The sequence below is a fragment of the Arvicola amphibius genome, chromosome 5 (genome assembly GCF_903992535.2).
Source record: "Arvicola amphibius chromosome 5, mArvAmp1.2, whole genome shotgun sequence".
NCBI lineage: Eukaryota > Metazoa > Chordata > Mammalia > Rodentia > Cricetidae > Arvicola > Arvicola amphibius.
In genome coordinates, this window is record NC_052051.1 from 64,174,686 (window position 1) to 64,188,445 (window position 13,760).

Here is a 13,760-nt window from a genome sequence, read left to right on the forward strand (position 1 = left end):
ACATTATTTTTCTGATGTGTAAAGTTTTTCTTGAATTTAGGAAAATTTCCCAATTAGAAAGAATATATAAACTCAAGGAAGATATTTTAAATTTTGCTGGGTACAATGCTAATATACAATATATATTCTTTTTAATTGATTCTGAACATTAAGTTACTGTTTCTATTTCAGGAATTCTTAGGCTCTGTCCCACTCAACCCCTTGGAGCACAGTGTACTAAATGGAAGAAGCAAACTACTCTGTGGTGACTGAGTTTATTTTTCAGGGACTTTGTACCTCAAGAGAAATACAGAGTTTGTTCCTGTTGCCATTTTCCACCCTCTACCTGATGATTGTGGTAGGCAACCTCTTTGTGGTGATTTTAATCATCATTGATCACCATCTCCATTCTCCTATGTACTATTTGTTGGCCAATCTCTCATTTATTGACTTCTGCCTTTCATCAGTTACTACCCCCAAACTGATCACAGACCTCACAAAGGAAAATAAAACCATTTCCTTTTGGGGCTGCATGAGCCAGATCCTCTGTGGACATTTCTTTGCAGGGGGTGAGATGGTTCTTCTTGTAACAATGGCCTATGACCGCTATGTGGCCATCTGTAGGCCACTCCACTACACCAGCATCATGGACAGACAGAAGTGCATCTGGCTTGTTTTGATATCATGGATCATTGGAGTCGTGCACGCCATTAGTCAGCTGCTCTTGATTTTGGAGCTACCTTTCTGTGGGCCAAGAGTGATAGACAGCTTTTTCTGTGATATTCCTTTGGTGATGAAATTAGCCTGCATGAACACTGATACTCTGAGAATCATGATAAATATTGACAGTGGTGTTTTAGCAATGGCTTGTTTCATTTTCTTGCTGATATCTTACACTTACATTCTACTAACTGTACAGCTTCACTATAAAGATGGTTCATCAAAGGCATTCTCTACCTGTACCTCCCATATCATAGTAGTTTTGCTATTCTTTGGTCCTATCATTTTCATCTATCTGTGGCCTGTCAGCATCACTTGGGTGGACAAGTTTCTTGCTGTATTTTACTCAGTCATCACACCTCTCCTGAATCCAGCCATCTATACACTGAGAAATAGAGACATTAAGAATGCCATAAAGAAGATGATGAATCACAGGTGAGTTCTGAAATAACTTTAGGCATCTTATTTTATCAGATAATTCAATGTATACACTCCATTTTATACAAACAACTTTTTTTCTGGAATTTATATGATGTAATTAATATATAGTTGTGAAAATAGCCATTATATAAATAAATTCAAAATTTTAATAATTATAGTTTAACCACTAGAATGAGTAATAGCTCTGCATAATATATGTATTGAAGAGTAGACGATAATAATAATGCTACAAAAATAATGGTCATGTGTTATTACACATCATCTGTGTTCCAAAATTTGTGCAAGTCACTTTGCTTAGAATTTTAGTAACAAAATCCTCTTTAATCCCAGCAGTGGCGGCACATGCCTTTAATTTCAGCACTCAGAAGGCAGAGGCAAGGCATGTGAGTTCAAGGCCAGCCTGGTTTACAAGAGCTAATTCCAGGAGAGGCTCCAAAGCTACCAAGAAACCCTGTTTATAAAAAACAAAAAAAATCCACTTTGAATAATTAACACTCTTGTCATGTTTTAAAATATTGCATTATTTTAAATGAGTATGTATTAATCTATATTTATTTCTAAACTATAGATTACATTTTTATTGTTTTTATTATTAGATATTTTCTCTACTTCCCTTTTTTTCTCCCATCACCTTCTACCCTCTCTTTTGTTCCCCATGCTCCCAATTTACTAAGGAGATCCTGTCTTTTTCTATCTTTCATGTAGTTTAGATCAAATTATATCTCTCTTAGGGTTCTCACTGTTTTTAGCTTCTCTGGATTGTGAATTCCAGACTGGTTTTCTTTGTTTCTTGTCAAAAAACCACTTATGAGTAAGTACATATGATAATTGTCTTTCTAGGTCATGGTTATCTCACTCAGTATGATGTTTTCTAGATGAATCCATGTGCCCACAATTTTCAAAATGTCATTTTTTTCTGTAGTGTAGTACTCAGCAGAAATGAATAATGCCTATCAACTTTTGTTGTGTAAATGTCCCACATTTTCCTTATCCATTCTTCAGCTGAAGGACATTTAGGTTGATTCCAGATTCTGACTATGACAATCCATTCTGCTATGAACATAGTTGAGAACATGTCTTTGTGGTAAAATTGAGCATCCTTTGGGCATATACCCAAAAGTGGTATTGTTGCATCTTGAGGTAGGTTGTTTCCCAATTTTCTGAGAATTCCTCATACTGATATCTAAAGGGCCTGTACCAGTTTGCACTCCTTCCAAAGGTGAAGGAGTGTTCCCTTTACCCCACGTCCTCTCCAGTTTATAATAGTCAAACTTGTAGTCACATTAGTCAGATTTTCTAGATAGGTAGAGATTTATTTCAGTTAGATAGATAATCACCAACACTTTAAAGACCTACAGAATATAACATTTAAAATGTTATAAGAATTTAGACTTTTCTCGACAGTGAGACATGTCTGTTTCAGGCAATGCCAATACTTTAAAAGTTGATAGGCATTAAAGAAACTTGTTATGGAATTTGCCTTCAATGTAGAAGTCTAGTTAGTCATTTGGGCAAGAAACTGTTCTTGCCTGGACTGCTTGGTGACAGTATGCTGTATAAACTGGATATGCAGAACCCACGGAAAAATGACTGCTGAACTTGCATAAAGAAGGTAAGATCGTCCTTAAGAGTTCCTGCTTCACAAAAGAAACTGTTGGACATTCTCTAGGAGACAGAAGAAAGTGACTGAACAATCTTTCCAGTTTTCTACTTCATGGAAAAGTCTGCCAGATACTATAGGCCTATAGGCTGAAGATGGATATCCTTATGTTACAGAAGAAATCTTCTGTCCAGGCAGCAAGATGTCTCTGTCAAATCTAGAATTTAGGAAGTTGCTTACAATGTACTTCCTGTTGATTTAGGTAATATTATAACCTCCTGGGGTCTTTGAAGCAGGTGAAGACAGATAGTTATAGTTTTCCTTAGTTGAGATAAAAGATAAATTGGAAATAAAACTTTAGACTCACAAAAAGATACTGTAATTCTTGCTTGATACCCATTTTGTTATATGTAATTTTACTATGTTAAAGTTAAAACTTTCCTTTTTATATAGACAGAAAAGGGGAGTGCATGTGAGATTCCCTTATGTATGTTGTGAATAATTTTATTACCATTGGTTAATTAAGAATCTGCTTTGGCCTATGGCAGGGTAGAATAAAAAGCAATATAGGGTATTATATGTGAATCCTAATTCTACCTTTGTAACAGAAGACATTAAGATATCTATGGAGACTACAGATAAGTAGATATAAAAATGCTAAACAAATTAAATCATAAAGTTAGTTAACTCATATTGATATAATCTCTGTCAGTTTTCAAGCCTTAACTTCATATAAATTCAGATTTTTTCTATATTTTATCCATAACTGAAAGGACAACCTTTTACACTATTTGAATGTACTTTCCTCAGCTCACAAATTCTTTGCATGATCATGATTTTATATAATGAAGTAACATAATTACCAATGCCAGTTAAATAAACATTATAAGCTCTTGATAATATGGTATTCATAATATTTCATATTATATGTGATCTGGTATAGTGTATTATTTGCTTCATAAATTGTTTGTATACTTGTTTACAAGGGTTGAGGTCTAGTACCTTTCTTCTTTCTTTCTTTATTTCTATTTTCCTTTCTTTCATTCTTTCTTTCTTTTGGATTTTCAAAACAGGATATCTCTTTAGCTTCAGAGCATGTCCACAACTAGCTCTTCTAGACCAGGTTGGCCTTAAATTCACAAAGATTTGCCTTCCTCTGCCTCTGAATGTGGTGAATAAAGTCATGCACCACCAACTTCTGACTGGTCTCGCTCATTTATAAACAGATATGAAAATTTGAACTCCTTGAATATCATGCCAACATTTCATGAGGTTTTAATTAAAATCAACTTGTCTATTTTAATAAGTTAAAGAGATTTACATAATACAAATATCTCAGCAAACCTTACAAACTTATATATCATGTTTTTCTGAAATCAAATGATTACAGATAAGCCTTGGTCATGTCTGGCAACAGACTTTGATGTGTACATACATGCAGATTCTGACTTTTTTCAGAAGAAATTATCTTTAGTGTTTTTACAGATTTAACTCTCAACAATTCTCTTACCATATTTTTAATTAAATATGTTCTTTGACAAAATCTTCAATAAATTGATTACATCTAATACAGTCCCTAACCTCTTATTTCCGTCCAATTCTTATTATTCCCTTTGCAAGTCACACAACCATGGGAGTACCTTTCTACATTTATATATTTTTGTTTCATTTGTTATACACTGCAATGATCCATAGAATATAGAATATGTGGGTCCAATGTTAGTAGCTATCTCCTGACACTATGATCACATCAGTGGGTCACAAGTGAATAAAATGCCCGACACTGTACCAAAATCTTCATTAGACCAAAGTTCAACAAGGATATCTAGTAGTATATAGGTACTCTTTGTTCTTTGATTGGCTGTTGACTATTTTGCTGTTTGGGACCCATGGTAGGTAACTTTGGGTTCATTATTGAATATGCCAGTCCTACATGATTACATTTCACCATTCTTGCATTTTTCTGACCCCTTCCTCATTCTTTCTCAGCATTAATTTATAAGTGATTTTAAATCTACATACAGCATGCCCTCACATGCCCACAGTCATAATCTAACAATCGAATATCTGAAGGACTCTTCACTAAAATGACCTCTTATTGCCTGTATAATTTCTTTTTTGTACAATTTCTTTCTTTCCTTCCTTTCTTCTTTCTTTCTTTTCTTTCTTCTTTCTTTCTTCCTTTCTTTCCTTTCTTTCTTTCTTTCTTTCTTTCTTTCTTTCTTTCTTTCTTTCTTTCTTTCTTTCTTTCTTTCTTTCTTTCTTTGAAATTGAATCCAGATTGAAATAGACATCACATTTTAAGTATTCTTACACACAGTATGATAAATACACATAGAAAAAATTTTCCCAAACATGGCTTTTGGCAGAAGCCCATGTCTGGATATCATCATGGCCCTGGTGGTAGCACAGGCCACCGAGATCATTATGACCCTGGCAGCAGCAAGACTTTCAGACATGGACATGGTCTCAAGTAGCTATACAGACAGATCCCTGGCATCCTCACAGTCTTTTGTGCTCACAGAAGTCACAGATATCAAACTAGATCATGGCAGCCACTGGCCACAGAGCCAAACATGGCCCTGTGCAGCAGCCTGGGAAAGGACAACACAATAGTCCTGTGTGACAGTACAGGCCACGCAGATCAGAATATCTCCAGTGGCAGCCTGGCCCTCAGACACCAACAGAGGCACAAGTTTTGGCCTCACCCCTGGAATCTGTGTAGCCTTCGGTGTTATCATGAACCACAGGCAACAACATAGGTCTCAGTTTTGGTATAACAATGGACCCAGACATTGTTCCTGATAGCATCCTAGTTCCAGATTGTACCATGAACCCAGGTGGCCGCACAGGCCAGTCAGTTTGGCATGGCATCCATGGCGATGTTACCCTTGGTACACAATTGGTACCAAGGAGCAGCCCAGACACCTGGCATCTGCGTGGGCTTTGATGGTATCAACAGCCACGGACATCTGCACACACCCTAGCTGCAGCACAGCCATGGGCACAGACGTGGTCCCTGGCAGCAGCTCAGGTTGGATATCATCATGTCCTCTGGTGGTACTCAAATCAGGATCCCCCATTTGTGACAACAATGTGATGACAGGTGGTGGCCAAGACTCTGGGCATTCCTTTGACCTTAGTGGCAACATGAGCACCAACTCAGACTCCAGCTGCAGTATATCCATCAATCATGGTCCTAGATAGCAACTCAGCACCAGACATCATCCTGGTCCTGAGTGGCAAGCAGGCCACCAACATCAGTCCATTCTTCACCAAGCTTTCTGCTTCAGATCTGCTTCTTACCACAACAAAGAAACCATTCTGTTTTTCTTTCTTTCCCATTTCTCCACCACATACCTATTAATCATAAGCTGCCATGTGGGTGTCTATCATCTGCTTCTCATCAGGCAGGCCTGTTGATCCAAGCAGCATTTATAAAAAAACTAATAACATTACGTATAAAATAAGTCACTTAGCAAGTTCACTATTATTTACTTGTATAAAATAAATCTGTGTATCTAACAAGCACACTGTTGTATTCCTAACAGCTATAGATTAGATACAAATCTAATGTACTGAAGTGGGGAGTAGATAAATAGAAGTATATACAATGAAATAAAAGTACTAGAATAAAATTACTAATACAACAGCATAGTTTAATCCCAAGTACAGAGACAAGAAATCTTCAATCAAAAGAGTATAATATGCAACTATGTAAACCGAAGCCATGAAGACATAACAACTTATAACTTCTCAGATGTTTATAACTTCTCAGATATGTATCAAAAATGATATACATTTTAGGGTAAACATTTGTAGAAAGAAATTCTTAAATTGTTGATACAAATACGAACTTGTAAAGCCAATGTTTATAATAATCTGAAAAATTTCAACACTCTGGAAATTGAATAAAGGTTATGTTTCTCAGATAAATGTGTGAAAGTTTGTAACCTTGAGCGACATGCAAAGAAAATTCCTGTGTCAATACTTTTAAAATGGTTACTAGATAAAATCGATATATATATGATACAAGATGTGAAGGATGAAATACATACTATTACATATAAAACAAATAAGTAGAGCACATAGTATGTAAAAAATGAGTTTATGCCATGTTATTAAGGCTTTAAAAAGAGGATATAATGCAATAGGTTAATGTGGAGACAATTATGCTGAATGGAAAAACAGACACGAAGAAAAATGTAAGGTGTTCTCTCACTTATAGGCAAAAATTTAAAAAGTCTGGACCGCAAGCAGTTGGTCCACTGAGACCCACTGAGACAGTGTGTCTGTTCTAATGGGAGCTCACCAAATCCATCTGGACTGGGACTGAATGAGCATGTGATCAAACAGGACTCTCTGAATGTGAGTGAAAATGGGGGCTGACTGAGAAGCCATTGATAGGCACTGGGACTTGTTTTTACTTCATGTACTGGCTTTTTGGGTGCAAAGCTTCCTAGGCCTGGATGTGGGGGGGCTTGGACTTCCCACAGGGGAAGTTGGGTCTCTGTCCCCTCTTAAGGAGGGAGGGGAAAGGAGGAGGTTGAGTGGGGGAGCGGGTGGGGAATGGGAGGAAGGAAGGAAGTGTAAAATTAATTAGTTAAAAAATTTAAAAAGTTGAATAAACAGGAAAATAGTAGAACTGTAGTCATTAATAGTAGATCAAAAAGAAAATAGAAGATATATAAGTTTATAATTACATGTGGCTAATAATTCTAGAAAATTAATGCCCTGAATTAAAACTGTAGTTATTAGATTGATATTTAATAATGATGAGTTGAAGAGATTTTAGATGTTTTTATTGTACACACAGTGTCTATATAAAGTACAAATATACAATTTTCAAATATGTATATATATTAAAACATAGTAGTGTTCTCCTTAATTAAGCATATATAATAAATGGATTTAAAAATAAAAGCAAAATTATACAAACTAAGAGAAGATTGTTTGCCTGAGCCTTATGTGTGGTATGGGTTGATCATAAAGTACCAAAAGTCTGGGAGAAAATAAATGACTCCAATAGTATTTTCAGATGTCATTACGATTGTATAAATATATATGCACAGCTGTAAACATACAGACATTTTGAAATTTTCATTTCCCAAATATATTTATTTGTGTGCATGTAACCATGAATGTGTGAATGTTTGCCTGTATCCAGGCAACAACATATGTGTAGAGATTAGAATAAAATGTGATGGAGTCAGGTTTCTCTCTCTTCCATGTGAGGCCCAGTTAAGTCCAATGAAATAACTCAGGTTATCAGGTTTGGCAACAAGTGACATTCCCTGTTGAGACATTTCACTTAACCATATTATTCAGTTTATAACATGTATATTATCATAACACATACAGAAATGGTAACTTATTACACACACACACACACACACACACATATATATATATATATATATATATATATATATATATATATATACTATTTTTATTTCTTATTGGGCTCTTTGTTGTATTTATCTCTATTAATAGGTTATTTATTTAATATATGTTAGAAAGTGCCCCCTTATTACTTAGAGAAGCAACCATAGTATGTTTTTCCATTAAACTTGATTTTCTGAACTCAACTAAAGGAAGTTCTGAGCATGATGTGACACCACAATGTTCCTCTAAGCCAAAGGAAGTAAAAGTTTACATGGACTCTTCATTCAAAAGGAGAATGGCAGTGTGCCAATGGTGATGTGGGTGCTACTTCCAAATGAACATAACAAATAACTACTGTGTGTACAGATATAACATCTACATATATAATTTTATGATATGAAAGATATAAGTCTAAAAGAAGAGCATTATATCCTATCGAAATAACAATTGTAGAGATGAGGCAAGCAGACCGGCTTTTCATCCCACACAGCTAGTTTAGCCCCAGAAATAATCACACAGAAACTGTATTCATTTAATCACTGCCTGGCTCATTAGTTCCAGCCACTTATTGGATAATTCTGACATCTTGATTAACCCATTTCTAATAATCTGTGTAGAACCACGATGTGGTGGCTTACTGGGAAGATTCTAACCTACATCCATCCCAGACCAGAGCTTCATGGCATCTGCCTGACTCTGCTTTCTTCTTCCAAGAATTCTGTTCTGTCTACTCTGCCTACCTAATTTTCTGACCTATTAAAGGGCCAAGGCAGTTTCTTTATTAACCAATGAAAGTAACACATAGACAGAAGACTCTCCTCCATCAACAGAGTAAAATTACATATAACAAAACAATTATCAAGCAAGAATTACAGTTACAATATTTATATCTATTTTATCTTTATCATAACAATGGGAAACTATAACCATCTATCTATTTTTCAACTCCATCAATGACTCCAGAAGGATATAATATTACCTAAGTAAATGAGAAGTAAGCAACTTCCAAAACTCCTGAAAAGACAGAGACATCTCACCACCTGGACAGTCACTCAAGAGTTCTTTTGTACTGTTGGGGCATCCATCTTTAGTCTTCAGGCCCATAGTATCCAGCAGACGTTTCCATGAAGCAGGAAATTTCAAAGATAGTTTAGTCACTTTCCTTCGTATCCTGCAGAATGTCTCGCAGACTCCTTCATGAATCAAAAACCCCAAAAGATCATCTCACCTTTAGGCAAATTCCTCAGTCCTCTCTCTGTGGGTTCTTTGTGTCCAGTTTATTCAACAGTCCAGGCAAGAGCAATTTCTTGCCCAAATGGCTATCAAACTCCATAAGGAGCCTCTTCGATGCCCATCTTCGTCTTGAAGTAGCTGGTGCTACCAGGAGCAGATGTGTCTCATTGTCATGAAAAGCCCTAAGTTATTAAAACATTAAATGCCATATTCTGTAGTCTTTGAAAGATATGAAGAATGCCTATTTAACTGAAATATATATCTATATATCTATCAAAAGGCCAAGGCAGTTTCTTTATTAACCAATGAAAGTAACACATGGACAGAAGACCCTCCCACATCAGACAATAACACACTTTTTATTTAACAATTTTGTAAAACATTATAACATTGCTCAGGTACAACTGATACTTGATAATCATGCATTTAATGAATACACTTGTGTGTCTTCACAGCTACAATTCCATGTAAAATTACACTTCCTTTGCTGAGCTTTCATTTTCTGTTTTCTTTTGTTTTGTTTTTCATTGTTGAGAGAGAGAGATTATATTTCATGCTGCACATATATGAAAAACAGAGGACAATACTGGGTATCAGTTCTTAACTTCCAACTTACTTGAGACAGGTTCTGCCTGTGTATCGTCAGATAGCTGACCTAGCTTCTCAAGATTCCTGTGTTTCCAATGCTCATTTTGCCATAGGAATGTTGTCAATATGTGTCTTTTCTGGCATTTGAATTCAACTCCTCCTGTTGCAGGAGAAAGCACTTTGGTAACTGATTCATCTACCTCGTCCTACCTAAATCTACTCTATACAGGTCTTAATTAGCCACTGTCATTATATGGTGAAACAGATCCACAGATGTTAATTCAGGATAAATAATTATGTGCTTACTGTATACCTCCTTTTCTTCCTTCTCTAGTCTTTAGAAACCACTATTGCACTCTCTGCTTTTGAGATTCATTGTTTTAAATTTCTCACAAACATGAGAAAACTATACAACACTTATTCTTCTATGACAAAATATCTTTAGCATTCATCTACATCGCCATAAATAATAGCGTTGTGTTTTTTTATTAACACAATTAATAATATATATCTTTGTGTTCATTCACTTGTCTACATGCATATGCATGTGCTTATATGCATGTATCATATATATGTGTGTGTATACATATATATGTATATATACAATACATATCTATGTTTCTCTATTGCATTATCTTTTTCTAGAAGCTTCAGTAGATAATGTATGATATATATATATCTATATATATATAATACATAAAACATGGAAATACAGTATTCTTTGATATGTGAATTTCATTTAATATATATTTTAAATGATTGGATAGTATGATTAGATTAGTTTTCTATTAATTCTTTGTAAAATCTTTCATCAGTTATCACTGTATAGAGTCAACAGCAATATACAAGCTTTTTGTTTTTTGATCCCTAATAAAACATATATTTTACTTCATTTAAGCTTTGTATCTTGCATCTTTACAATTTTAACTGGAACATACTGTTGAAATTGGGGAATTAGTGCAAGTCATTTCTCATTCATGTTCCCCAAGGACTTAAGACCAATTTAAAATACAGAACAGGAATGCTTCCAATGCTAACATGATTTTGTCAGCGTATATATAAAAACTACTCTGAGGTGAAATCCTTGCCAACATTGGTCACAGCAAAAATCACATTGTTGCTACTATGTGGCACAGTATCAGATTCAATCAGCATTTAGATGGAACTTAATCAACTTGGGAAGAGCTGGTTGATGAGATGATTGCTGGAGTGTAAGTATATCTTAAAGTGATTGTTTACTGTCATTTTTTTCTCACACATACTATTTTAAAAGGTTTTCCTTATAGAAGCACTTTGGTATCACTAATTATTTTCAGAGAATCATCCATATTAATTTTATTGTTCAATTTTCCAAAAACATCATATAAGATTACCTTTCAAATAACATTTGAGACTTCTGGAAATTTTAAGTAGTTTTATATATTTACTTAAAATAAATTGATATGTTGCATGACAAGTTGCAAGACTGTTGAAAAAACATTCTATTGACAGAACATTTACATTACTATAAAATTATCTTATTATCTTAGAATTTTTGATATCTACTTTCTATAGTCAATAAAGTAGAGAAGCAGGTAAAAAATAGTGGTAAGGAGATGAGAATGCTGACGGTTTGAATAATAATAGTTCACTGCCAACTCACCAATTAATATGTTATCTAAAAATGACATTTTATACAAGGAAAGAAGAAAGGAAGGAGACAAAAATGTAGAGAAGCAGGAAAATTTGCTTTTATTTATTAATTATTCAGATTTCCATATGACAGCTCACCACATAGAATTGAAAGAAGTTCAAAATAGGACAATAAGTAACATCCCCTAAGCCTCTGAATGTATTATTGCTCACAGATATACTCTAATGGGTAAGTCAAAAATGAAGGAAAGGCTTAATTTTAACAATGTATCTTTAGTAAGTGACTACATAATATATTTGATGAAAATTCTTTCACATTTTCTAGTCAATAGATTTGATTATGTGCATTCATACAAAGTCAACAATAGATTATTGCCTGGGCATTTTGTAATGATTATTATTCTGTAATATGATAAGCAAGCAAATGTATTATAGCTATGTCTCTAATATTCACTTAAAGATAATTTCTGATTCCGTTCATATAGAATAGATTGATGCAAAGAGAATATGTGAAACTGATAATTTTTAATAATATACTCATATTGATGCCTATAAATATTGTCTTTTAGATGTACGAAGCTTTTGACCCATCATTCTAAATTTAGAAACCTTCCCTGATTATACACAATCTACAAAAACAAGAAACATTTCTTAAAAATTTCACTGGACATAATGTGAAGATATAATTTATATGTCTCTTACATTACTCAGAATAAAATTTTTTGTTTCTGTTTCAGAAATTCTTTGTTATGCTCTGTCTCTAACATCCATTGGAGTACAGTGTACTAAATGGGAGAAGCAAACCAGACTCTAGTGTCTGAGTTTATTTTTCAGGGACTTTGTACCTCAAGGGACCTGCAGATCTTCCTCCTGCTGCCTTTTTCCACCCTCTACCTGATGACTGTGGTAGGCAACCTCTTTGTGGTGATTTTAATCATCACTGATCATCATCTTCATTCTCCCATGTACTTCCTGTTAGCCAATCTCTCATTTGTTGACTTCTGCCTTTCTTCAGTAAATACACCCAAACTGATCACAGACCTACTAAAAGATAATAAAACCATTTCTTTCTGGGGTTGCATGAGCCAGATCCTCTGCGTGCATTTCTTTGCAGGGGGTGAGATGGTGCTTCTTGTAACAATGGCCTATGACCGCTATGTGGCCATCTGTAGGCCACTCCACTACACCAGCATCATGGACAGACAGAAGTGCATCTGGCTCGTTTTGATATCATGGATCATTGGATTCGTGCACGCCATTAGTCAGCTGCTCTTGATTTTGGAGCTACCTTTCTGTGGGCCAAGAGTGATAGACAGCTTTTTCTGTGATATTCCTTTGGTGTTGAAATTAGCCTGCATGAATACTGATACTCTGGGAATCTTGATAAATGCTGACAGTGGTGTTTTAGCCACAACTTGTTTCATTCTCTTGCTGCTATCTTACACTTACATTCTATTGACTGTTAGGCTTCACTCTAAAGATGGTTCATCAAAAGGCTCATCAAAGGCACTCTCTACCTGCACCTCCCATATTATAGTGGTTGTGCTATTCTTTGGACCCTGCATTTTCATCTACCTGTGGCCAGTCAGCATCACGTGGGTGGATAAGTTTCTTGCTGTGTTTTATACAATTATCACACCTCTCTTGAATCCAGCAATCTATACATTGAGAAATAATGATATTAAAAATTCCATAATTAAGCTGAAAAACTACAGGTAATTTTGGGGATAATTGTTAGACACCTCTTCTCAGAAGAAAATTAGTTGTGTCCATAATAATTTAGCTATATTTAGACCACAAAACTGCATATATTACTCATTTTTACATGGCATTAATTGTAAGAATATATGGCTATAAAAATAAATACTATAAAACTAAATTCATAAATCTAATACTTAGATAGACTTTTACCACTTAGAGTAATATCTACATTTTATATGTATCTGAAGATTAGATGATGATAATGTTATACAAATGATGATCAAAAAATAATCACTGCAATCTTTTAATCATTTCAAATTGTTACAACAATTTGCATATCATTTTAACTAAATTTTTATTCACAAAGTTCTCATTATATTATTCTTAAATTATTCTTCAAAATTCCAATCCTAACTCTAACATCACTACAGGAGATACTGAAGTTATTGTCAAGGACTACATAGTCTTAGAAATGAAAGTG

At 34.6% G+C, this 13,760-nt stretch overlaps 2 protein-coding genes across 2 annotated transcripts; both read left to right on the plus strand.

Annotated features, from left to right (window-relative positions):
- Positions 1–220: 220 nt before the first annotated feature.
- LOC119814763 (olfactory receptor 4K5-like) lies at positions 221–1,138 on the plus strand. Its single transcript, XM_038330798.1, has one exon. The coding sequence runs from the start codon at positions 221–223 to the stop codon at positions 1,136–1,138; it is 918 nt and encodes a 305-aa protein (XP_038186726.1).
- Positions 1,139–12,367: 11,229 nt separating this feature from the next.
- Positions 12,368–13,297, plus strand: LOC119815009 (olfactory receptor 4K3-like). Its single transcript, XM_038331139.1, has one exon. The coding sequence runs from the start codon at positions 12,368–12,370 to the stop codon at positions 13,295–13,297; it is 930 nt and encodes a 309-aa protein (XP_038187067.1).
- The last annotated feature ends 463 nt before the right edge of the window (positions 13,298–13,760 follow it).

Excerpts from the sequence above, each read along its gene's own strand:
- LOC119815009 (XM_038331139.1), top strand. The coding sequence starts at position 12,368 with ATGGGAGAAGCAAACCAGACTCTAGTGTCTGAGTTTATTTTTCAGGGA.
- LOC119814763 (XM_038330798.1), top strand. The coding sequence starts at position 221 with ATGGAAGAAGCAAACTACTCTGTGGTGACTGAGTTTATTTTTCAGGGA.